General features: G+C 45.4%; 1 protein-coding gene and 1 long non-coding RNA gene across 8 annotated transcripts in view; both read right to left on the reverse strand.

The window, feature by feature from the left end:
* LOC127915780 (son of sevenless homolog 2-like) overlaps positions 1–12,216 on the reverse strand; it is a 92,068-nt gene extending 79,852 nt beyond the window's left edge. The window contains exons 1-2 of one of the 6 annotated variants that reach the window (XM_052496217.1): positions 11,709–12,216; positions 10,590–10,789 (exon numbers count right to left, since the gene is read on the reverse strand). In XM_052496217.1, the coding sequence (XP_052352177.1) occupies positions 10,590–10,673 (84 nt within the window). In that variant the 5' untranslated portion in view covers positions 10,674–10,789; positions 11,709–12,216. Of the gene's footprint in view, positions 1–10,589; positions 11,069–11,100 lie in introns of all 6 variants that reach the window. The other 5 variants (XM_052496216.1, XM_052496215.1, XM_052496214.1 and 2 more) reach the window with 5 other exon arrangements.
* Positions 12,217–20,087: 7,871 nt separating this feature from the next.
* LOC127915784 (uncharacterized) lies at positions 20,088–27,177 on the reverse strand. Of its 2 annotated transcripts, XR_008092141.1 has the most exons (7): positions 24,775–27,177; positions 24,227–24,331; positions 23,951–24,057; positions 23,680–23,851; positions 23,442–23,612; positions 22,119–22,505; positions 20,088–20,969 (listed from the first exon to the last, which is right to left on the reverse strand). It is a non-coding gene; the product is annotated as an uncharacterized LOC127915784 (long non-coding RNA). The 2 variants fall into 2 exon arrangements; XR_008092142.1 differs by lacking the exons at positions 23,442–23,612; positions 23,951–24,057; positions 24,227–24,331 and having other exon boundaries at positions 22,119–22,573; positions 23,680–23,750; positions 25,056–27,177.
* Positions 27,178–27,218: the final 41 nt, after the last annotated feature.

Below are 27,218 nucleotides of genomic sequence, written 5' to 3' on the forward strand. Positions count from 1 at the left end.
CAGACGGGGCTCTATTAGATTCTGCCGGTCTGGGTGATAGTGACAGACGGGGCTCTATTAGACTCTGCCCGTCTGGGTGATAGTGACAGACGGGGCTCTATTAGATTCTGCCGGTCTGGGTGATAGTGACAGACGGGGCTCTATTAGATTCTGCCGGTCTGGGTGATAGTGACAGACGGGGCTCTATTAGACTCTGCCCGTCTGGGTGATAGTGACAGACAGGGCTCTATTAGATTCTGCCGGTCTGGGTGATAGTGACAGACAGGGCTCTATTAGATTCTGCCAGTCTGGGTGATAGTGACAGACAGGGCTCTATTAGATTCTGCCGGTCTGGGTGATAGTGACAGACAGGGCTCTATTAGATTCTGCCGGTCTGGGTGATAGTGACAGACGGGGCTCTATTAGACTCTGCCCGTCTGGGTGATAGTGACAGACAGGGCTCTATTAGATTCTGCCGGTCTGGGTGATAGTGACAGACAGGGCTCTATTAGATTCTGCCGGTCTGGGTGATAGTGACAGACGGGGCTCTATTAGACTCTGCTGGTCTGGGTGATAGTGACAGACAGGGCTCTATTAGATTCTGCCGGTCTGGGTGATAGTGACAGACAGGGCTCTATTAGATTCTGCCGGTCTGGGTGATAGTGACAGACAGGGCTCTATTAGATTCTGCCGGTCTGGGTGATAGTGACAGACAGGGCTCTATTAGATTCTGCCGGTCTGGGTGATAGTGACAGACAGGGCTCTATTAGATTCTGCCCGTCTGGGTGATAGTGACAGACAGGGCTCTATTAGATTCTGCCAGTCTGGGTGATAGTGACAGACAAGGCTCTATTAGATTCTGCCGGTCTGGGTGATAGTGACAGACAGGGCTCTATTAGATTCTGCCCGTCTGGGTGATAGTGACAGACAGGGCTCTATTAGATTCTGCCCGTCCGGGTGATAAAAAAAAAAACATGAATTAACCCATAGATCTTTACAGACAATTTGAATGACTTAATCTATTTAAGTTACCAGAAATGTTTCATTGCTCCATACACTACTATAGTACCGTTTCTACTTGGAATACACACAATCCTCTGCTTACGGTCACAATGTGCTCATCTGTTTAACCAAAGTCCAGAGAGACTAAATGGAAACTAAAGCCAAACCTCAAAATGGAACATGAAAATAGAAAAACAGCAGAAGACAAAAAAAAAATAAAAAAATAATCTTCGCCTCAGATTCCACACGACACCATGCATTGTTAGGATTCTGAGTCACCACACAGAGAGACAGGAAGTACGGGGGTTTCCTTTCCTAAAGCCTGGCTCCATTCACAAAACCCTACTGGTCCGCTTGTTAGTTTCATCAGCCAACAAGTGCTCGCTGTCCCACAGACAGGAAGAGGCGGTAGAGGGAGAAGACACATTTAAATCTACGGTGCAGTCGGAAACGATTCAAACCCCTTCACTTTTTCCACATTGTTACGTTACAGCCTTGTTCTAAAATATGATTAAATTGTTATTTTTCCCCTCAACCTACACACAGAGTACCCCATAATCACAAAGCAAAAGGAGGTTTAGAAATGTTTGCAAATTTATTAAAAATAAAACTGAAATATCACATTTACATAAGTATTCAGACCCTTTACTCAGTACTTTGTTGAAGCACCTTTGGCAGAGATTACAGCCTTGAGTCTTCTTGGGTATGACGATACAGGCTTGGCACACCTGTATTTGGAGAGTTTCTCTGCAGATTCTCTCAAGCTCTGTCAGGTTGGATGGGGAACGTCGCTGCACAGCTATTTTCAGGTCTCTCCAGAGATGTTGGATCAGGATCAAGCCCGGGCTCTTGCTGGGCCACTCAAGGACATTCAGAGACTTGTCCCGAAGCCACTCTTGCTTTGTCTTGGCTGGGTGCTTAAGGTCATTGCCCTGTTGGAAGGTGAACCTCCGCCCCAGTCTGAGGTCCTGAGTGATCTGGAGCAGGTTTTCATCAACAATCTCTCTGTAGTTTTCTCCGTTCATCTTTCCCTCGATCCTGACTAGTCTCCCAGTCCCCGAAAAACATCCCCACAGCATGATGCTGCCACCACCATGCTTCACCGTAGGGATGGTGCCAGGTTTCCTCAAGACGTGACACTTGGCATTCAAGCCAGAATTCAATGTGGGTGTCATCAGACCAGAGAATCTTGTTTCTCATGGTCGGAGAGTCTTTAGATGCCTTTTGGCAAACCAAGCGGGTTGTCATGTGCCTTTTTACTGACAGGCGTGTTCCTTTCCAAATCATGTCCAACTAATTTAATGTACCACAGGTGGACTCCAATCAAGTTGTAGAAACATCAAGGATGATCAATGGAAACAGGATGCACCTGAGCTCAATTTCAAATCTCAATTTCAGGTCTGATACTTCTGTAAGGTTTTTATTTATTTAATTTTATACACATGCAAACATTAAACAAAATAAAAAAATGTTTTCACTTTGTCATTATGGAGTATTGTGTGAAGATTGATGAGGATTTTATTTTTTAAATTAATTTTAGAATAAGGCTGCAGTGTAACAAAATGTGGAAGAAGTCAGAAAGGGTCTGAATACTTTCCAAACGCACTGTGTACTAAACCACCATAAAAGGCTGCCATCTTTATTTACTTCTATTAGCAAGAGACATCCCCGGGTCGTCAACACCTTACCACTGTGCCCATCCCCGGGTCGTCAACACCTTACCACTGTGCCCATCCCCGGGTCGTCAACACCGTAACCACTGTGCCCATCCCCGGGGTCGTCAACACCGTAACCACTGTGCCCATCCCTGGGTCGTCAACACCTTACCACTGTGCCCATCCCTGGGTCGTCAACACCTTACCACTGTGCCCATCCCCGGGTCGTCAACACCGTAACCACTGTGCCCATCCCCGGGTCGTCAACACCGTAACCACTGTGCCCATCCCCGGGTCGTCAACACCTTACCACTGTGCCCATCCCCGGGTCGTCAACACCGTAACCACTGTGCCCATCCCCGGGTCGTCAACACCGTAACCACTGTGCCCATCCCTGGGTCGTCAACACCTTACCACTGTGCCCATCCCTGGGTCGTCAACACCTTACCACTGTGCCCATCCCCCGGGTCGTCAACACCGTAACCACTGTGCCCATCCCCGGGGTCGTCAACACCGTAACCACTGTGCCCATCCCCGGGGTCGTCAACACCTTACCACTGTGCCCATCCCCCGGGTCGTCAACACCGTAACCACTGTGCCCATCCCCGGGGTCGTCAACACCTTACCACTGTGCCCATCCCCCGGGTCGTCAACACCGTAACCACTGTGCCCATCCCCGGGGTCGTCAACACCGTAACCACTGTGCCCATCCCCGGGTCGTCAACACCTTACCACTGTGCCCATCCCCGGGTCGTCAACACCTTACCACTGTGCCCATCCCCGGGTCGTCAACACCTTACCACTGTGCCCATCCCCGGGTCGTCAACACCTTACCACTGTGCCCATCCCCGGGTCGTCAACATCTTACCACTGTGCCCATCCCCGGGTCGTCAACACCTTACCACTGTGCCCATCCCGGGTCGTCAACACCCACTGTGCCCACCACTGTGCCCATCCCGGGGTCGTCAACACCTTACCACTGTGCCCATCCCCGGGGTCGTCAACACCTTACCACTGTGCCCATCCCTGGGGTCGTCAACACCTTACCACTGTGCCCATCCCCGGGGTCGTCAACACCTTACCACTGTGCCCATCCCCGGGGTCGTCAACACCTTACCACTGTGCCCATCCCCCGGGTCGTCAACACCTTACCACTGTGCCCATCCCCCGGGTCGTCAACACCTTACCACTGTGCCCATCCCCGGGTCGTCAACATCTTACCACTGTGCCCATCCCCGGGGTCGTCAACACCTTACCACTGTGCCCATCCCCGGGTCTTCAACACCTTACCACCTTACCACTAGCAGTACTCGCAGTAGCACTAGCAGTACTAGTAGTAGCACTAGCAGTACTAGTACTAGCACTAGCAGTACTAGCAGAGAATAATATACTTAGAGAATAAAGGATTAGAGAATAAAGGATTAGAGAATAAAGGATGGGAAACAGAGTACAAAGGTAGAGTGCTTTATGCAGGACGGTAAACATGGAATCTTTGCATGGTGGGCGTTTGTGTTGTGCTGTGGAAATGAAAGGTTAACATGATACTGTGGCCCTGTGTGGGAGTCTGTGTGTGTGTGTGTGTGGGGGGTAATACCGTCACTGTTAATAGCTTCACGACTGACATTTTCACCAGCAATATCATCCCCATGAGCATGCAGAGTCTGACAGCACAGTGGGTCGTCAAGGACTCCGTACTGAGGAAAGACGTAGTTCGTTGCTCAACAATGTGCTGGTTGTCGCACCACTGCTGCCATTTCAAATGGCATTTGAGAACACGTTAGAAACATGAACACACTCAGTCGCTCCATTCGAACAACTGACTGGAGAAATAAGCTCATCAACTGTGTCTGCAGCAGACGTGACACCCTCTGACATGGCATTGAAACTAGAGGTCGACCGATTAATCGGAATGGCCGATTAATTAGGGCCGATTTCAAGTTTTCATAAGAATCGGAAATCTGTATTTTTGGACACAGATTTTGCCTATTTTTTTTTATACCTTTATTTAACGAGGCAAGTCAGTTAAGAACACATTCTTATTTACAATGACGGCTTGGAACGGTGGGTTAACTGTCTCTTTCAGAACGATAGATTTTCACCTTGTCAGCTCAGGGGATCCAATCTTACAGTTAACTATTCCAACGCAATAACGACCTGCCTCTCTCTCGTTGCACTCCACAAGGAGACTGCCTGTTATGAGAATGCAGTAAGCAAAGGTAAGTTGCTAGCTTGCATTAAACTTATCTTATAAAAAAACAATAAATCATAATCACTAGTTAACTACACATGGTTGATGATATTACTAGATATTATCTAGCGTGTCCTGCATTGCATATAATCTGACTAAGCATACAAGTATCTAAGTATCTGACTGAGCGGTGGTAGGCAGAAGCAGGCGCGTAAACATTCATTCAAACAGCACGTGCGTTTTGCCAGCAGCTCTTCGTTGTGCGTCAAGCATTGCGCTGTTTATGACTCCAAGCCTATCAACTCCCGAGATGAGGCTGGTGTAACCGAAGTGAAATGGCTGGCTAGTTAGCGCGCGCTAATAGCGTTTCAACCGTCACTCGCTCTGAGCCTGTGGTTGTTTCCCTTGCTCTGCATGGGTAACGCTGCTTCGAGGGTGGCTATAATAACTACAACCTAAAACTTCTTCCCTGCGAATATTGAAGACTCGTGTTAAAAGGAACCACCAGCTTTCATATGTTCTCATGTTCTGAGCAAGGAACTGAAACGTTAGCTTTCTTACATGGCACATATTGCACTTTTACTTTCTTCTCCAACACTTTGTTTTTGCATTATTTAAACCAAATTGAACATGTTTCATTATTCATTTGAGGCTAAATTGAATTTATTGATGTATTATATTAAGTTAAAAGTCTTCATTCAGTATTGTTGGAATTGTCATTATTACAAATAAATAAAATATATATATATATATATATATATTTTTAAATAAATCGGCCGTTTTGGTCCGCCAATAAATCGGTATCAGCGTTGAAAAATCATAAATCGGCCGACCTAATTGAAACACCCGCTCAACAAAACTGCCGACACAGGCTGTGAACAAGCGATTTGGTGGCATTCTCTCTTTACTGTGTCACCACCACGCTCGATGCCAGGTACAAGGACCACTACTTCTTTAACAGGCATTCTCTCTGAGCCTCTTTACTGTGTCACCACCATGCTCGATGCCATGTACAAGGACCGCTACTTCGATGCAGACAAGAAACAGGGTTTAGGTGAAATGTTACACACAGCTGGACAACATGGAAACAGACACAGAGGAAGAGGCCACGGATAGACAGGACAACATGGAAACAGACACCGAGGAAGAGGCCACGGATAGACAGGACAACATGGAAACAGACACCGAGGAAGAGGCCACGGATAGACAGGACAACATGGAAACAGACACCGAGGAAGAGGCCACGGATAGACAGGACAACATGGAAACAGACACCGAGGAAGAGGCACCACCATGGATAGACAGGACAAGATGGAAACAGACACCTCTCTGGAAGAGGCACCACCATGCTCGATAGACAGGACAACATGGAAACAGACACCGAGGAAGAGGCCACGGATAGACAGGACAACATGGAAACAGACACAGAGGAAGAGGCCACGGATAGACAGGACAACATGGAAACAGACACCGAGGAAGAGGCCACGGATAGACAGGACAACATGGAAACAGACACAGAGGAAGAGGCCACGGATAGACAGGACAACATGGAAACAGACACCGAGGAAGAGGCCACGGATAGACAGGACAACATGGAAACAGACACCGAGGAAGAGGCCACGGATAGACAGGACAACATGGAAACAGACACAGAGGAAGAGGCCACGGATAGACAGGACAACATGGAAACAGACACAGAGGAAGAGGCCACGGATAGACAGGACAACATGGAAACAGACACCGAGGAAGAGGCCACGGATAGACAGGACAACATGGAAACGGACACAGTGACAGTGCGCACCGAGGAAGAGTCCACGGACAGACAGAGCTGAAACGTCACAGCTTGACATATATGATGAAATTCTGGTTGAGAATGAAATAACTGAGCAACGAAACAGCACAGCAAGTAAGTGAAAGAAAGAGGTTTTGAAGATGTTTTACTGGTAATGGGGACATACGGAAATGCCAAAAAAAGAACTTTTTGGTCCGTGTGGTGTGTGTGTGGTCCGTGTGGTGTGTGTGTGGTCCGTGTGGTGTGTGTGTGGTCCGTGTGGTGTGTGTGTGGTCCGTGTGGTTGGTGTGTGTGGTCCGTGTGGTGTGTGTGGTCCGTGTGGTGTGTGTGGTCCGTGTGGTGCGTGTGTGGTCCGTGTGGTGTGTGTGTGGTCCGTGTGGTGTGTGTGTGGTCCGTGTGGTGTGTGTGTGGTCCGTGTGGTGTGTGTGGTCCGTGTGGTGCGTGTGTGGTCCGTGTGGTGTGTGTGTGGTCCGTGTGGTGTGTGTAACCTTAACTAGGCAAGTCAGTTGAGATTATTTACAATGACGGCCTACCCCGGACGACGCTGGCCCAATTGTATGCCGCCCTATGGGACTCCCAAACACGGTCGGATTTGATACAGCCTGGATTCGAACCAGGGACTGTGGTGACGCCTCTTGCACTGAGATGCAGTGCCTTAGACTGCTGCGTCCGTGTGTGTGTAACTATATAACTATACTAAAAAGGCCACTAAAATGTTAAATATCGGTTACCGTTTTTTTGGCAAGGAAAATATTGAATATCGGTATCAGCCAAAAATGTCATATCGAAGCATCACTAAGCCCTACTGTTGACCAATCACAGATGCCCTACTGTTGACCAATCACAGATGCCTTACTGTTGACCAATCACAGATGAAGGGGTGTAGACTTCAGCTAGGAACATTGGCTTGCCTCAAGAAAAAAAAAAAAAATGTGTGCACGAACAGCCGAAAAAAACCCTTGTCAAAGACCAAAACATTGTCATAATATATGCACCAACTGTTTCCAACAGGAAGCATGCAGGTGCCTTAAAACTATTTCCTCTTCCTGCCCAGTCAGTGAAGCCCCTCAGGACAGCTGTTAAAGATAGAGAGCGAGTCACAGTTAGGAGAGGTTTGTTATGGTTTTGACTATGTCAGTCAGTCTCCCTCTCTCTGTGTGTGTGTGAGTGTGAGTGTGAGTGTGTCAGGCCGTATTCCACGCGGGACAGTGAAACAAACCCCAAAACTTCACCCACCACATCTCTTCACCTGGGAGGGTCCTGTTCATTAAGGGCATGCAACAGAAATCGCTTCTTTTAAACATTTTGCAACCAATAAGAGCTTTTTTTGTAGTCTTTTCCTGTTTTGAGTTCATTTTTCTTCTGTTTTGGTGTCTTAACAAACACCAGCCAGATTCACACCCTCCCCAGGATCATTCACACACAGCTTTGTGGGAAAAGGATGGTGCAGTTGTATTGGCTCATTTCCTTGTCGAACGTATCAACATTACAATCAGAAGCAGTTGGTTAACCAATCGGATGATTAGCTTCGACAGCAACCGTTACAAAACTGTTACAAGGAATCTAACTTGCGCTGCTGACAAGGACAAAGCGGTACCACTTCAGTCTAGACATGTCCCTCTCAAATCAGAAGTGACTCAAAACACAAAAGTCTCATCAGGGCCATGAGCCTCTATACATGGTCAGATATGTAGCTGTGACAGGCACACACACAGACAGGCAGGCAAACAGACAGGTAGGCACACACACACACAGACATGCATGCACACACATACAGACAAGTACTAGAAGGGTGTACCTAATAAATTGTCAAGTGAGATATACATGTAAAACACTACAGAGAGCATGTGGTTTACTCAGCCGGTATACATATAGATATACATATATATCCATATAGGTCACAGGTTCAAACGAGAGAGAAACCAGCTCAACCCAGTGACAGACAGAGACCTGGGAAGAGACCGAAAAGAAGTGCGAGCGATATCGTGAAAGAGACGCATCGGCCACAGGGATACAGACTGCACACGTCCTCTTGGCTAAAATTGTTTGCCTCGTAAGCTTCAATTAGGTTTGTGAAAATCAAGTTGTCTATTTAGAGAAGGGGAAACCCACTACTCTACTCCGCGACAGCTGAAGCTCGGTCAGGACCAGATAAATACCCTGGACCAGGGCTCTCCAACCCTGTTCCTGGAGAGATACCCTCCTGTAGGTTTATACCAGGACTCTCCAACCCTGTTCCTGGAGAGATACCCTCCTGTAGGTTTAAACCAGGGCTCTGTTCCTGGAGAGATACCCTCCTGTAGGTTTATACCAGGGCTCTCCAACCCTGTTCCTGGAGAGATACCCTCCCGTAGGTTTATACCAGGACTCTCCAACCCTGTTCCTGGAGAGATACCCTCCTGTAGGTTTAAACCAGGGCTCTCCAACCCTGTTCCTGGAGAGATACCCTCCTGTAGGTTTAAACCAGGGCTCTCCAACCCTGTTCCTGGAGAGATACCCTCCTGTAGGTTTAAACCAGGGCTCTCCAACCCTGTTCCTGGAGAGATACCCTCCTGTAGGTTTAAACCAGGGCTCTCCAACCCTGTTCCTGGAGAGATACCCTCCTGTAGGTTTAAACCAGGGCTCTCCAACCCTGTTCCTGGAGAGATACCCTCCTGTAGGTTTAAACCAGGGTTCTCCAACCATGTTCCTGGAGAGATACCCTCCTGTAGGTTTAAACCAGGGCTCTCCAACCCTGTTCCTGGAGAGATACCCTCCTGTAGGTTTAAACCAGGGCTCTCCAACCCTGTTCCTGGAGAGATACCCTCCTGTAGGTGTACGCCAACCCTAATATAGCACACCTGATTAATAAGCTGAACCAGGTTTGTTACACCTGGGGTTGGAACAAAAACCTATAGGCGTGGAGAGTCCTGCCATGGACTAAAATATGATGAAGACATGAATAAAAATGGCCACCAAAATATGAAGTGTACTGACAGTTTGGCTGTGTCTTATTGTATTGGAATTGGGAGAGGGGGGGATTTGAGCTTGGCTAAAACTGAAAGTGCATCGGCTGCTTTGGCTCGATCTCTACAGTGGACCTGGTTGGTTACTACTGTAGGAGGTTTGGCAAACCAATAGCCTGGTCACATCAGTGATTAAACTGTCATGTCAATCGCTAAGCAATGTGTTGACAGTACTATGCTGCTAGTCACGTAGAGAGATACTACCTCAAAACAAGACAGTGGAAAGAATCAATTTGAGCCAAACCTTTGACTTCAGAAACACAGACAAAATAAACTTGGCCTCGTGCTGCTTTTGCAGAGAAATGCATATTGTATCTAATGCATATTGTTGTGGGCTAAGGGATAGATATATGGTTTGTGACAACATTTTCCACAAGGCAAATGCGTGGTTGTAACTGAGTGTCAAGGAGCCATCACTCATTTCTGTTTGGCTCTGATCTCAACTAGGGATATAGATCAATGACGCTCTCTCGTTTTTCACTTTTAGGCCTGCATCTATATTGAGGGCGATGTGTTCCAAAACAAGAGAGGAGAACATGATCTTGTAGATAACAAGGGAGTACCAATATCAGGGCTAGGTTCATTACGTTTACCTTTAAAACAAACGGAAGCAAACAGAGCAAACGAAACGGGGAGGAACTACCCGAATTTGTCCAATAGAAACTCTCGTTTTCGTTAAATATTTTTCACTTTGGAGTAAACGGTTTGTTGCAAAAAGTTTTACAATAGAATAGGAGTAATGAACACACACCGGATTCTGCCTGCAACATGTTGACACTCTGACTCTGAGCCAAGTTGCAAGTTGTATATTGTTGGCCTGCAGTATATTTCACAGTGTGCATTTTGGAATCATAAATCAAAATAAAGATAAGTCAGTAGCTACTCCATCACCTCGCCAATTAACAACCACGTTTGAGATGTGTTCATAGTTAAAGTTGATTTAAAAATATAAAAAAAAGTCGTTTTACCTTTCGCAACGCTTGCACGAAGAGGCCTCGCCATTTGTGACTGTTCTCGTCACTTGAAAAGTCGTATATTTGCTGCGGCTGCATGGCTCCTTACTGTTGCCGTGATGCGGACCGTCAGCATCGGCCCCGGCTTGTCCTGGTGGGGGGGTCGGTCAGTCCAGGCACGGTGGAAAAGTCAGCTAGCTAGCTACACCATACACCTAGTCGAGTAAGGTAATGTTAACTATTTAGAAATAAAAAACAAACGTGTGTATGTATATATATATATATATTACCGTTAGCTAACGTTATTGGTAAGTTAACACAGTCAAAAAGAAAAGCTAACAGGCTAACATTAGTTAGCTAGAAAGTGGTTGTCAAATTTGCCACAAGAAAAAAAAAAAAGTGTTACTGTAGTTCGCTAACTGGCTAGCAACTCCAGCCGTTAAAATGGTCTCATTTACTAACCAGGATGCTATCTGAGCTAACTGATTAGCTACCTCTATGCTATCTAAACTAGCTAATTAGCTACCGTTAGCTAGCTCTATGCTATCTAAACTAGCTGATTAGCTACCGTTAGCTAGCTCTATGCTATCTAAACTAGCTGATTAGCTACCGTTAGCTAGCTCTATGCTATCTAAACTAGCTGATTAGCTACCGTTAGCTAGCTCTATGCTATCTAAACTAGCTGATTAGCTACCGTTAGCTAGCTCTATGCTATCTAAACTAGCTGATTAGCTAGCTACCGCTAGCTAGCTCGAGTTAGTTAAAACAAGCTATTTAAAAAAAAAACAAGTTCGTCAGCTAGCTACGCCAACTGGCTATCTGAGCTAGCTGATTAGCTACCGTTAGCTAGCTCGAGCGCTATTTAAAAAAAACAAGTTCGTCAGCTAGCTACGCTAACTGGCTAGCTCTATGCTATCTGAGCTAGCTAGCTACCAAAAATAAACATATAGCTAGCCAGCTAGCTACATATTTCAGTTAGATGTCATGACTAAACGTATAGCTAGTATGACTGTTGTAACTTTTTTTTAAAGTTTGATAGCTATTATTACGGTAGCTAGAGACTGACAACACATCTGTAAGTCGCTCTGGATAAGAGCGTCTGCTAAATGACTTAAATGTAAATGTAAAAGCTGCCTCTTATCATGGCCTTGGTGGTGCACTTCGAGTTGCGTTGTGGCACAAGACTCTTCATTCAATTCCAAAGATGAGAGACTTCTTGTTAGTTTATAACCCGTCATTTTTCACGCGTCGGTTATTCTCGCAGACGCAGAACAATCCCACTTGAATAGTCCGATGCATGTTGAGCCAGTGTGTCCAGCGACACAAGAAGCGCTTGTTGATGTGTGGTAATCGTTGAATCTCGGCCCTTCACTTGGCGTCGTCCTGCGTAGACAGTCAGTGCGTTTGCGTAAAAGCACAGGGAGGTATCGCCTCTTTTGTCCAGTGACAGTGTGGGACCACAAGTTTGCACCTCATCTTATGGGGCTTCGATCAAAATAAATAGGATGCCTAGGTTATTCAAGTCAAATTTACAGTTTTAAATAACTTATACAAAATCAATGACTGTCTCGGATTTTTTTGCATTCCTAAATCACTCGGCAACTAAATCTACATTTGTTCCACTTCATTGGGAACATATTCACAATGTATACTTCTTCGATGGGGTTTAACAGCGGTTGGCATCGAATGTTAATGGTGCATTATCGCCACCAGTTGGACAGGGTATAGAATTAAAAAATACATTGCGGGAAACGGCATCATTCAAAATTAAACACATCAACTAAAAAAAAACAATCCCACTGCTTCAATCACTGTCCACTCCAAAATACATCTGTATTGGCGGAACAGTCACTTGACATTATTTATTGCACGGCCTCGGCTGTGAAATCACGAAGACCCCCAAAAACGTTCATCTGTGTTCATAATGATTGCATTCATCTTATTCCCTCGATCACACCGACAGTGTTTTTGCATTTAGGTACACCAGTAGTACTTATCATTTACGCTGCGTTTGCCTTGCAGCGTTGCGTCGCAGAGTATTCTATGTGGTGCGCTGGGTTGGGTAGGTTACTTGCTAAATGTAATCGGTTACTAGTTACCGGGTCCAACATTGTAATGAGTAAAGTAACCTTTGGATTACCCCAGACTCAGTAACGTAATCTGATTACATTCATTTACTTTTAGGTTACTTTCACCTTAAGAGGCATTAGAAGAAGACAAACATGTCCAATTGAATTACATCTATTGCAGGATAAATCAATGTTAAAGTTTACATAGCTGGTCATATATGGATGTTCAATGTAACTTTATGGGTTGGTTATGTAGACTTCTTCTAACCCATCGCTTTCTACTACATATAATAACACGATTAAATTATAACTTTACATTAAAAACTGAAGTAGGCGGTAGTGTAGCCTAGTGGTTAGAGCGTTGGACTAGTAACCGAAAGGTTGCAAGTTCAAATCCACAAGCTGACAAGGTACAAATCTGTCGTTCTGCCCTTGAACAAGGCAGTTAACCCAACCCACTGTTCCTAGGCCGTCATTGAAAATAAGAATATGTTCTTCACTGACCTGCCTAGTTAAATAAAGGTAAAATTAAAATTAAAATAAATACCAGAATTCAAGTAATTCCAATAAATGTCATACCCCTTGATCTTCAAGAATTGGAAATATGGAAGTACAGATTAGCCTAATTGTTTTGCCTGAGCATAACTCTAAAACTCAAATCAAATAACATTTTATTGGTCACATGGTTAGATGTTCATCTGAGTGTAGTGAAATGCTTCTGGTAATATCTAAAAAGTAATCTAACAAATTCACTACCTTATACTACACACACAATGGAAGGCGATGGAATAAGAATATGTACATAGATGTCCTAACCGATATGGATGCGCAATGGCCGTGCGGCATAGGCAAGATGTAATAGATGGGAGAAAATACAGTATATACAGTTGAAGTCAGAAGTTTACATACACTTAGTTTGGAGTCATTACAAATAGTTTTTCAACAACTCCACAAATTTCTTGATAACAAGAGGACATCTACTTTTTCCAGCAATTGTTTACAAACAGATTATTTAACTTAGAATTCACTGTATGACAATTCCAGTGGGTCAGAAGTTTACATACACTAAGTTGACTGTGCCTTTAAACAGCTTGGAAAATTCCAGAAAATGATGTCATGCTTCTGAAGCTTCTGATAGGCTAATTCACATAATTTGTTGGTGTCTGTCTGTAGAGACCAACATTACATATTACTGTAGAGACAGACACCAACACCAACATGACATACTACTGTAGAGACAAACAACATTACATATTACTGTAGAGACAGACACCAACACCAACATGACATATTACTGTAGAGACAAACAACATTACATATTACTGTAGAGACAGACACCAGTATTACAATACTACTGTAGAGACAGACACCATTACATATTACTGTAGAGACAGACACCAACATTACATATTACTGTAGAGACAGACACCAGTATTACAATACTACTGTAGAGACAGACACCATTACATATTACTGTAGAGACAGACACCAACATTACATATTACTGTAGAGACAGACACCACCATTACATACTACTGTAGAGACAGACACCAACATGACATACTACTGTAGAGACAGACACCAACATTACATACTACTGTAGAGACCGACACCAACATGACATACTACTGTAGAGACAGACACCATTACATATTACTGTAGAGACAGACACCAACATTACATATTACTGTAGAGACAGACACCACCATTACATACTACTGTAGAGACAAACAACATTACATATTACTGTAGAGACAGACACCACCATTACATACTACTGTAGAGACAAACAACATTACATATTACTGTAGAGACAGACACCACCATTACATACTACTGTAGAGACAGACACCAACATTACATACTACTGTAGAGACAGACACCAACATTACATACTACTGTAGAGACAGACACCAACATTACATACTACTGTAGAGACCGACACCAACATTACATACTACTGTAGAGACCGACACCAACATGACATACTACTGTAGAGACAGACACCAACATTACATACTACTGTAGAGACAGACACCAACATTACATACTACTGTAGAGACAAACAACATTACATATTACTGTAGAGACAGACACCAACATTACATACTACTGTAGAGACCGACACCAACATGACATACTACTGTAGAGACAGACACCAACATTACATACTACTGTAGCGACAGACACCAACATTACATACTACTGTAGAGACAGACACCAACATGACCATACTACTGTAGCGACAGACACCAACATTACAATACAGATTACCCTGGAGAGAAAGACTACGGGAGGGTCTAGTACCTAACATAATACAGTGGGGGAAAAAGTATTTAGTCAAGCTACCAATTGTGCAAGTTCTCCCACTTAAAAAGATGAGAGGCCTGTAATTTTCATCATGACAGACAAAAAATGAGGGAAAAAAATCCAGAAAATCACATTGTAGGATTTTTAATGAATTTATTTGCAAATTATGGTGGAAAATACGTATTTGGTCACCTACAAACAAGCAAGATTTCTGTCTCTCACATACCTGTAACTTCTTCTTTAAGAGGCTCCTCTGTCCTCCACTCGTTACCTGTATTAATGGCACCTGTTTGAACTTGTTATCAGTATAAAAGACACCTGTCCACAACCTCAAACAGTCACACGCCAAACTCCACTATGGCCAAGACCAAACAGCTGTCAAAGGACACCAGAAACAAAATTGTAGACCTGCACCAGGCTGGGAAGACTGAATCTGCAATAGGTAAGCAGCTTGGCTTGAAGAAATCAACTGTGGGAGCAATTATTAGGAAATGCAAGACATACAAGACCATAATCTCCCTCGATCTGGGGCTCCACGCAAGATCTCACCCCGTGGGGTAAAAATGATCACAAGAACGGTGAGCAAAAATCCCAGAACCACACGGGGGGACCTAGTGAATGACCTGCAGAGAGCTGGGAACAAAGTAACAAAGCCTACCATCAGTAACACACTACGCCGCCAGGAATTCAAATCCTGCAGTGCCAGACGTGTCCCCCTGCTTAAGCCAGTACATGCCCAGGCCCGTCTGAAGTTTGCTAGAGAGCATTTGGATGATCCAGAAAAAGATTGGGAGAATGTCATATGGTCAGATGAAAGCAAAATATAACTTTTTGGTAAAAACTCAACTCGTCGTGTTTGGAGGACAAAGAATGCTGAGTTGCATCCAAAGAACACCATACCTACTGTGAAGCATGGGGGTGGAAACATCATGCTTTGGGGCTGTTTTTCTGCAAAGGGACCAGGACGACTGATTTGTGTAAAGGAAAGAATGAATGGGGCCATGTATTGTGAGATTTTGAGTGAAAACCTCCTTCCATCAGCAAGGGCATTGAAGATGAAATGTGGCTGGGTCTTTCAGCATGACAATGATCCCAAACACACCGCCTGGGCAACGAAGGAGTGGCTTCGTAAGAAGCATTTCAAGGTTCTGGAGTGGCCGAGCCAGTCTCCAGATCTCAACCCCATAGAAAATCTTTGGAGGTAGTTGAAAGTCCGTGTTGCCCAGCAACAGCCCCAAAACATCACTGCTCTAGAGGAGATCTGCATGGAGGAATGGGCCAAAATACCAGCAACAGTGTGTGAAAACCTTGTGAAGACTTACAGAAAACGTTTGACCTCTGTCATTGCCAACAAAGGGTATATAACAAAGTATTGAGATAAACTTTTGTTATTGACCAAATACTTATTTTCCACCATAATTTGCAAATAAATTCATTAAAAATCCTACAATGTGATTTTCTGGACTTTTGTTCTCATTTTGTCTGTCATAGTTGAAGTGTACCTATGATGAAAATTACAGGCCTCATCTTTTTAAGTGGGAGAACTTTCACAATTGGTGGCTGACTAAATACTTTTTTGCCCCACTGTATATATAATTTACAAGTCCAAAAATGGATGTAGCAACTACAGATTGAAAAAAAAATGGATGTAGCAAGTGTGCTAGTTTGAGCATGTGTCCATTAGGCCTATGGATTTATTTATTTGTTACTGATCAACATGAATTAGATTGAGCAATAAAAAGCCCCACTTTTATTCCATAGGCTGGGATCCACACTATGCAGCTGTTATTCCATAGGCTGGGATCCACACCATGCATCTGTTATTCTATAGGCTGGGATCCACACTATGCAGCTGTTATTCCATAGGCTGGGATCCACACTATGCAGCTGTTATTCCATAGGCTGGGATCCACACTATGCAGCTGTTATTCCATAGGCTGGGATCCACACTATGCATCTGTTATTCTATAGGCTGGGATCCACACTATGCAGCTGTTATTCCATAGGCTGGGACCCACACTATGCAGCTGTTATTCCATGGGGCGGCATTCCATTGGCTGGGATAGCTTTATTCCATAGTGGTTAGAGCAAGGACTAGTAACCCGCTGTTAAAGGCTGGGATGCAAGTTCTGGGATCCACACTCCCTATAGGCTGGGAGCTCTGTTATTCTAAGGTACAAATCTGTCCATAGGCTTCTGCCCCTGAACAGGCAGTTAACCCACTGTTCCTAGGCCGTCATTGAAAATAAGAATTTGTTCTTAACTGACTTGCCTAGTAAAATAAAGGTAAAATTAAAAATAAATTCCATTGGTTGGGATCCACACCATGCATCTGTTATTCCATTGGCTGGGATCCACACCATACAGCTGTTGCAAGAGCACATCTTTCACTGGCTGTCCACTGGTTTAAAAAACAATGATTGATAGTCAGCTTAAACTTCTCCAATTCAACCATTCAAATACACATTTAGATTTGTGAACAACCCGCGCAAATAGCTAAATGAGAGAGCACCAGTGTGATTCACATCAATGTGCTATGGAGATATCAATCATAGGTTATATCTGTATCGTCGTAGACTACACCACCGCTGTCGTCCTTACCTCCAAGCATTTATTCAAATTGGACAATCTTTGGATGCCGACAGCAGTCGCACCATTGGAAGACATAGATTGGACTGTATAGCCTACAAAAGCAAATTCCTGCTATTTTCCCCGTGATCCATCAAACACATTTGGTGTCATCACAGGAGTCTCTGACATCATAGTGGTCTCTGACATCATAGTGGTCTCTGACATCACAGTGGCCTCTGATTTGTGGTCGAACTCGCTCAGGTGGAACAAGTTTGTGCCTTCTTTTCAATGCTGATTTGAATGTCATTAAGAAAACAAAGAAGTATCAAAGATGTTTTTTTTTTCGCAAACAAACATCCTTTCTAAATTTCAAAGTAATCATCTAGTTTTTCAAAAGTGCCTGTAATCTGATTACAATATATATTTTTGGCTGGTAACGGATTAGTTACCGTTTTTTGTTGTAATCCCTTACATATGATCCGTTACTCCCCAACCCTGGAGGTGTGGACATTAGATGTATGGACGGTATGCGTCAAACTGCAGGCTAAATTAAGGCGGCTTGACAGAAACGGTAGCAGGTGAATGTTGAACGTTTGTTGCGTACATATCCAGATGGTGCTGCGTTTCATTTTCGCGCAATGACACTGTCGGTTTGATCGAGGCGTTCACCGCTTCTTACTGTACATGGTTATGACCATTGCAATACATGGTCCATCTTTTTAACATGTAGCATGTCACTATCCCTCGGTTTGACGAGAAACCTTCACTGTGGCCTCTACTACCATTGTTTCTTCCCCGCCACTCGTTCTTTCCAAACTTCTCGCCGCCTCCGGATCGGAGACACGCGGGACACTCCTTGCCAACTCAGTCTCCTTCACAATAACGGGGCACTCCAGGAATTCAAGCGAATGTTTTGACCACGTTTGAACAACAACTAATAATATAATTGCACATTCATCTTCTCTCGATCTACCATTCCAGTGTTTAATTGCTATATTGTAATTACTTCGCCACCATGGCCTATTTATTTCCTTAACTTACCTCATTTCCACTCACTGTATATTGACTTTATGTTTTCTTTTGTTCTACTGTATTATTGACTGTATGTTTTGTTTATTCCATATGTAACTCTGTGTTGTTGTATGTGTCGAATTGCTATGCGTTTATCTTGGCCAGGTCGCAGTTGCAAATGAGAACTTGTTCTTAACTAGCCAACCTGGTTAAAGAAAGGTGACATTTTAAATCATAGGCCTACATGATTTCACTGAGCCAACTTCTATCATTGCGCAGTTTGGGTAGTATACTGGAAGAACCTGCCCCTACGTGGACATACAGTGACCTTGCATACAAATTCAACATAGCCAAAAATAATCATACAAAACATGTAAACAGATATATTACTGAATAAAAATATAAAAGCAACATGCAACAATTTCAAAGATTTTATTGAGTTAGTTCATATAAGGAAAATCAATCAATAAATAAATTCAGGAGGCCCTAATCTATGGATTTCACATGACTGCAGTCAAGGGTGGAACTGGGAGGGAGGGCCCATCCGCATCGAGGGTGGAACTGGGAGGGACACCCACATCAAGGGTGGAACTGGGAGGGAGGGCCCATCCGCATCGAGGGTGGAACTGGGAGGGACACCCGCATCGAGGGTGGAACTGGGAGGGAGGGCCGTTCCGCATCAAGGGTGGAACTGTGAGGGACCACCCACTGGGTAGCAAGGCCCAGCCAATCAGAATGAGTTTTTCCCCACAAAGAGGGCTTTATTACGGACAGAAATAGTCCTCAGCACCACACCCATCCACCCTCTGACGATCCCACAGGTGAAGAAGCCGGATGCGGAGGTCCTTGGCTGGCGTGGCCGAGGCCGGATGGACGTACTGCCAAATTCTCTAAAACGACGTTGGAGGCAGGTTATGGTTTATGGTAGAGAAATGAACATGCAACAGCTCTGGTGGACATTCCTGGAGTCAGCATGACAATTACACACTTCCTCACAACTTGGGAGACATCTGTGGCATTGTGTGACGAGAAAATTCACATTTTGAGAGTGGTCTTTTAAATTGTCCTCAGCACAAGGTGCACCGGTGTAATGATCATGCTGTTTTTTTTTTATCATGTTCTCACTTTACATGTTGCTTTTATAGGTGATATTTGTGTTCCATATAATCTCTTCTCTCACCTAATAACTTTGTAAAAAGTAACTGACTTTAACACGACCTAATCAATACTGTATCAGTTCTTTCCATACAACTAGTCTGCCCTGTTCCCAGTTTTTTTTTTGCTAACTTCCATGGTCATTATCATTCATGCCAAACAGATCTGGGACCAGGCTAGTACACAGCAGGGTAATAGCCTACGTATTCTGGTAGTGTATCAACATCTGGCTGTGATTGGCAGGCCCATAGGGCGACGCACAATTGGCCCCAGTGTCATCCTGGTTTGGCCGTCATTCTAAATAAGAATTTGTTCTTAACTGACTTGCCTAGTTGAATGAAGGTTAAATTAATACAAAAAAATACAAATAATAATAAGTAGAATGACAGCAAGTGTATATTGTTAACAATAGCTTTGTTTATTACAAAAACTGCATACATTAAAAGTTTTGCAAAGGGAATGGCAATAATGTCACAAACTAAAGCATTTCCCTTTTCTGTCATTTAAATAAAAAACAGAAAATGTACAAAAGTGCTAACATGGTGCAAATATTGAACACAACAAAAAAAATGAAGGAAAAAAAAAAACTACATTTTACACTATAGTCTACTTTCTAAAATGCAACCAAGCGGGAGAGAGAGGAATATGAGTGTGACCAAATGGCACCCTATTCCCTATTTAGTGCACTACTTTTTGACCAGGGACCGTGCACTATATAGTGAATAGGGTACCATTTCAGACAAACTCAATTGCATTTCAGTAACCCAAAGCTGCATAGCAACCTCTGGATAGGAAGGTAGTTCAGCCTAGCCTGGATGCCAGTCTGTTTCTGCTCTCTTGCCAACTCCATGCATGACAATCTCAAAGAGTTGGCAAGAGAGCAAAAAACGACCGGCACCCAGGCTGAGGTCATCCCTGGCCTAGCTGAGCTGGATCCCACTGTCAGCATGACTACAGCAACAGTGTCTCTCTCTGCTTAAAGGGGACAGTTCACCCCCTCTCTCTCTCTCTGCTTAAAGGGGACAGTTCACCCTCTCTCTCTCTCTGCTTAAAGGGGACAGTTCACCCTCTCTCTCTCTCTGCTTAAAGGGGACAGTTCACCCTCTCTCTCTCTCTCTGCTTAAAGGAGACAGTTCACCCTCTCTCTCTCTCTCTGCTTAAAGGGGACAGTTCACCCTCTCTCTCTCTGCTTAAAGGGGACAGTTCACCCTCTCTCTCTCTCTGCTTAAAGGGGACAGTTCACCCTCTCTCTCTCTCTGCTTAAAGAAGACAGTTCACCCTCTCTCTCTCTGCTTAAAGGAGACAGTTCACCCTCTCTCTCTCTCTCTGCTTAAAGGAGACAGTTCACCCCCTCTCTCTCTGCTTAAAGGGGACAGTTCACCGCCAGGACTCTCTCTCTGCTTAAAGACAGTTCACCCTCTCTCTTCTCTGCTTAAAGGGGACAGTTCACCCTCTCTCTCTCTGCTTAAAGGGGACAGTTCACACCCCTCTCTCTCTCTCTGCTTAAAGGGGACAGTTTCACCCTCTCTCTCTCTGCTTAAAGGGGACAGTTCACCCTCTCTCTCTCTCTCTGCTTAAAGGGGACAGTTCACCCAAGGGTCTGGGAGGGGGAGGGCTCTCTCTGCTTAAAGGGGACAGTTCACCATCTCTCTCTCTCTGCTTAAAGGGGACAGTTCACCCCCTCTCTCTCTGCTTAAAGGGGACAGTTCACCCTCTCTCTCTCTCTCTGCTTAAAGGGGACAGTTCACCCCCCATCTCTCTCTGCTTAAAGGGGACAGTTCACCCCCTCTCTCTCTGCTTAAAGGGGACAGTTCACCATCTCTCTCTCTCTGCTTAAAGGGGACAGTTCACCCTCTCTCTCTCTGCTTAAAGGGGACAGTTCACCCTCTCTCTCTCTCTGCTTAAAGGAGACAGTTCACCATCTTCTCTCTCTGCTTAAAGGGGACAGTTCACCCTCTCTCTCTCTCTGCTTAAAGGAGCCAGTTCACCCTCTCTCTCTCTCTGCTTAAAGGGGACAGTTCACCCTCTCTCTCTCTGCTTAAAGGAGACAGTTCACCATCTCTCTCTCTCTGCTTAAAGGGGACAGTTCACCCTCTCTCTCTTCTGCTTAAAGGAGACAGTTCACCCTCTCTCTCTCTCTGCTTAAAGGGGACAGTTCACCCCTCTCTCTCTGCTTAAAGGAGACAGTTCACCATCTCTCTCTCTTAAAAGCTTAAAGGGGACAGTTCACCCTCTCTCCTCTCTGCTTAAAGGGGACAGTTCACCCTCTCTCTCTCTGCTTAAACAGTTCACACCCCCTCTCTCTGCTTAAAGGGGACAGTTCACCCTCTCCCTCTCTCTGCTTAAAGGGGACAGTTCACCTCTCTCTCTCTCTGCTAAAGGGGACAGTTCACCCTCTCTCTCTCTCTGCTTAAAGGGGACAGTTCACCCCTCTCTCTCTCTGCTTAAAGAAGACAGTTCACCCCCTCTCTCTCTCTGCTTAAAGGGGACAGTTCACCCTCTCTCTCTCTCTCTGCTTAAAGGGGACAGTTCACCCTCTCTCTCTCTCTCTGCTTAAAGAAGACAGTTCACCCCCTCTCTCTCTCTGCTTAAAGGAGACAGTTCACCCTCTCTCTCTCTCTGCTTAAAGGGGACAGTTCACCCTCTCTCTCTCTCTGCTTAAAGGAGACAGTTCACCCTCTCTCTCTCTGCTTAAAGGGGACAGTTCACCCTCTCTCTCTCTCTGCTTAAAGGGGACAGTTCACCCTCTCTCTCTCTCTGCTTAAAGGGGACAGTTCACCCTCTCTCTCTCTCTGCTTAAAGGGGACAGTTCACCCTCTCTCTCTCTGCTTAAAGGAGACAGTTCACCATCTCTCTCTCTCTGCTTAAAGGGGACAGTTCACCCTCTCTCTCTCTCCGCTTAAAGGAGACAGTTCACCCTCTCTCTCTCTCTGCTTAAAGGGGACAGTTCACCCCCTCTCTCTCTGCTTAAAGGAGACAGTTCACCATCTCTCTCTCTGCTTAAAGGGGACAGTTCACCCTCTCTCTCTCTCTGCTTAAAGGAGACAGTTCACCCTCTCTCTCTCTCTGCTTAAAGGGGACAGTTCACCATCTCTCTCTCTCTGCTTAAAGGGGACAGTTCACCCTCTCTCTCTCTCTCTGCTTAAAGGGGACAGTTCACCCCCTCTCTCTCTGCTTAAAGGGGACAGTTCACCCTCTCTCTCTCTCTGCTTAAAGGGGACAGTTCACCCCCTCTCTCTCTGCTTAAAGGAGACAGTTCACCATCTCTCTCTCTGCTTAAAGGGGACAGTTCACCCTCTCTCTCTCTCTGCTTAAAGGGGACAGTTCACCCTCTCTCTCTCTCTCTGCTTAAAGGGGACAGTTCACCCCCTCTCTCTCTGCTTAAAGGGGACAGTTCACCCTCTCTCTCTCTCTGCTTAAAGGGGACAGTTCACCCTCTCTCTCTCTCTGCTTAAAGGGGACAGTTCACCCCCTCTCTCTCTCTCTGCTTAAAGGGGACAGTTCACCCCCTCTCTCTCTCTGCTTAAAGAAGACAGTTCACCCCCTCTCTCTCTCTGCTTAAAGAGGACAGTTCACCCTCTCTCTCTCTCTCTGCTTAAAGGGGACAGTTCACCCCCTCTCTCTCTCTGCTTAAAGAAGACAGTTCACCCCCTCTCTCTCTCTGCTTAAAGAAGACAGTTCACCCCCTCTCTCTCTGCTTAAAGAAGACAGTTCACCCCCTCTCTCTCTCTGCTTAAAGGGGACAGTTCACCCCTCTCTCTCTCTGCTTAAAGGGGACAGTTCACCCCCTCTCTCTCTGCTTAAAGGGGACAGTTCACCATCTCTCTCTCTCTGCTTAAAGGGGACAGTTCACCCTCTCTCTCTCTCTGCTTAAAGGGGACAGTTCACCCTCTCTCTCTCTGCTTAAAGGGGACAGTTCACCCTCTCTCTCTCTCTGCTTAAAGGAGACAGTTCACCATCTCTCTCTCTGCTTAAAGGGGACAGTTCACCCCTCTCTCTCTCTGCTTAAAGGAGACAGTTCACCCTCTCTCTCTCTCTGCTTAAAGGGGACAGTTCACCCCTCTCTCTCTGCTTAAAGGAGACAGTTCACCATCTCTCTCTCTCTGCTTAAAGGGGACAGTTCACCCTCTCTCTCTCTCTGCTTAAAGGAGACAGTTCACCCTCCCTCTCTCTCTGCTTAAAGGGGACAGTTCACCCCCTCTCTGCTGCTTAAAGGAGACAGTTCACCATCTCTCTCTCTGCTTAAAGGGGACAGTTCACCCCTCTCTCTCTCTGCTTAAAGGGGACAGTTCACCCTCTCTCTCTCTCTGCTTAAAGGGGACAGTTCACCCCCTCTCTCTCTCTCTGCTTAAAGGGGACAGTTCACCCTCTCTCTCTCTCTGCTTAAAGGGACAGTTCACCCCCTCTCTCTCTCTGCTTAAAGGGGACAGTTCACCCCTCTCTCTCTCTGCTTAAAGGGACAGTTCACCCCCTCTCTCTCTGCTTAAAGGGGACAGTTCACCCCCTCTCTCTCTCTGCTTAAAGGAGACAGTTCACCCCTCTCTCTCTCTGCTTAAAGGGGACAGTTCACCCCCTCTCTCTCTCTGCTTAAAGGAGACAGTTCACCCCCTCTCTCTCTCTGCTTAAAGGGGACAGTTCACCCTCTCTCTCTCTCTGCTTAAAGGGGACAGTTCACCCCTCTCTCTCTCTGCTTAAAGGGGACAGTTCACCCTCTCTCTCTCTGCTTAAAGGGGACAGTTCACCCCCTCTCTCTCTCTGCTTAAAGGGGACAGTTCACCCCCTCTCTCTCTCTGCTTAAAGGAGACAGTTCACCCCCTCTCTCTCTCTGCTTAAAGGAGACAGTTCACCCCCTCTCTCTCTCTGCTTAAAGGGGACAGTTCACCCCCTCTCTCTCTCTGCTTAAAGGAGACAGTTCACCCCCTCTGCTTAAAGGGGACAGTTCACCCCTCTCTCTCTCTGCTTAAAGGGGACAGTTCACCCTCTCTCTCTCTCTGCTTAAAGGGGACAGTTCACCCCCTCTCTCTCTCTGCTTAAAGGGGACAGTTCACCCCTCTCTCTCTCTCTGCTTAAAGGAGACAGTTCACCCCTCTCTCTCTCTGCTTAAAGGAGACAGTTCACCCCCTCTCTCTCTGCTTAAAGGGGACAGTTCACCCCCTCTCTCTCTCTGCTTAAAGGAGACAGTTCACCCTCTCTCTCTCTCTGCTTAAAGGGGACAGTTCACCCTCTCTCTCTCTCTGCTTAAAGGGGACAGTTCACCCTCTCTCTCTCTCTGCTTAAAGGGGACAGTTCACCCTCTCTCTCTCTCTCTCTGCTTAAAGGGGACAGTTCACCCTCTCTCTCTCTCTGCTTAAAGGGGACAGTTCACCCCCTCTCTCTCTCTGCTTAAAGGAGACAGTTCACCCTCTCTCTCTCTCTGCTTAAAGGGGACAGTTCACCCTCTCTCTCTCTCTCTGCTTAAAGGAGACAGTTCACCCTCTCTCTCTCTCTGCTTAAAGGAGACAGTTCACCCCCTCTCTCTCTCTGCTTAAAGGGGACAGTTCACCCCCTCTCTCTCTGCTTAAAGGGGACAGTTCACCCTCTCTCTCTCTCTGCTTAAAGGGGACAGTTCACCCTCTCTCTCTCTGCTTAAAGGAGACAGTTCACCCTCTCTCTCTCTGCTTAAAGGGGACAGTTCACCCTCTCTCTCTCTCTGCTTAAAGGGGACAGTTCACCCTCTCTCTCTCTGCTTAAAGGGGACAGTTCACCCTCTCTCTCTCTCTGCTTAAAGGAGACAGTTCACCCCCTCTCTCTCTCTGCTTAAAGGGGACAGTTCACACTTTCAAAGTTCTCTTATTTTCAACTTTAACGTCAACCTTTATCTCGTTTCATCCTAAAAGGTTTTTATAATGTGTCTGCTATTAACATCAGTCTGACAGTGACATCATGCCATGTAAAACCACTTTATAAACCTTTAAATCTGGCAGTCATCCTTGGGTTAAATTTCCTTTATAACCTGGTGGGTTTCCTGGGTGATGAAACCGTAGCCATCCACGACATTGAATCCCTTGACTGTAACCAAGACATTAGTTGTGATGACCTCCTAACCACAGATAGGATTTGACCAGAGACCCAGGGAAGTGTTCTATTTGGGACAAAGATGACATCAGATGTCTATGAAGTAAATAAAACAATTTTTTTTTTTTTTTTAAATCAACGATGCAAGGCAGTTTGACCAACTGTCAAAACGTTTGGATGAAACGACAACACCTCAAGTGTATTGAAAATAACATCAAAACTGAACTCTCTCTCACGGCTAGTAAATCCAACATACCCGAATATTGCTTCGAGATTAATAAATAAAGTTGAAACGATTTTCTTTGGGAACCATTCTATAATTAGTTAAACTAGAGCTGGAAAAGCAACCAACTAGTCAATGCTCAGCGTTAGCAAGCCGCACTATCGTCCTAGACCAGAGCTAATCGGCAACCAGACCTGTGACAAAAATATACAACACTCCCATTTGCTACCAGACCTAAATATCTGAATTATTATAGTAGTCGTTTTCAGTAACACCTATAGATATGGTCTTGTCATATTGCAGTATTTCAGCTGATATGTAACAGGTCGAGAGAGGAAGTGGAGGCTCCAGAGTAAGACTGTTCATTGGTCTGAACCTTTCCTGCCTACATTCTGCTCCACCAGTCCAGTCGATCTGGTGGAGAACAGTAGTTCACTATAACAACCCTCCTCTGACATGTTTGTTTCACTGGACAGAGAGGCTGAGTGAAGGGTTATTGGTGATCAGAGAGGCTGAGTGAAGGGTTATTGGTGATCAGAGAGGCTGAGTGAAGGGTTAATGGTGATCAGAGAGGCTGAGTGAAGGGTTATTGGTGATCAGAGAGGCTGAGTGAAGGGTTATTGGTGATCAGAGAGGCTGAGTGAAGGGTTACTGGTGATCAGAGAGGCTGAGTGAAGGGTTACTGGTGATCAGAGAGGCTGAGTGAAGGGTTATTGGTGATCAGAGAGGCTGAGTGAAGGGTTATTGGTGATCAGAGAGGCTGAGTGAAGGGTTACTGGTGATCAGAGAGGCTGAGTGAAGGGTTATTGGTGATCAGAGAGGCTGAGTGAAGGGTTACTGGTGATCAGAGAGGCTGAGTGAAGGGTTACTGGTGATCAGAGAGGCTGAGTGAAGGGTTATTGGTGATCAGAGAGGCTGAGTGAAGGGTTATTGGTGATCAGAGAGGCTGAGTGAAGGGTTATTGGTGATCAGAGAGGCTGAGTGAAGGGTTATTGGTGATCAGAGAGGCTGAGTGAAGGGTTATTGGTGATCAGAGAGGCTGAGTGAAGGGTTACTGGTGATCAGAGAGGCTGAGTGAAGGGTTACTGGTGATCAGAGAGGCTGAGTGAAGGGTTATTGGTGATCAGAGAGGCTGAGTGAAGGGTTACTGGTGATCAGAGAGGCTGAGTGAAGGGTTATTGGTGATCAGAGAGGCTGAGTGAAGGGTTACTGGTGATCAGAGAGGCTGAGTGAAGGGTTACTGGTGATCAG

This window comes from Oncorhynchus keta, chromosome 35 (assembly GCF_023373465.1).
Source record: "Oncorhynchus keta strain PuntledgeMale-10-30-2019 chromosome 35, Oket_V2, whole genome shotgun sequence".
In the NCBI taxonomy this organism is placed as follows: Eukaryota; Metazoa; Chordata; class Actinopteri; order Salmoniformes; family Salmonidae; genus Oncorhynchus; species Oncorhynchus keta.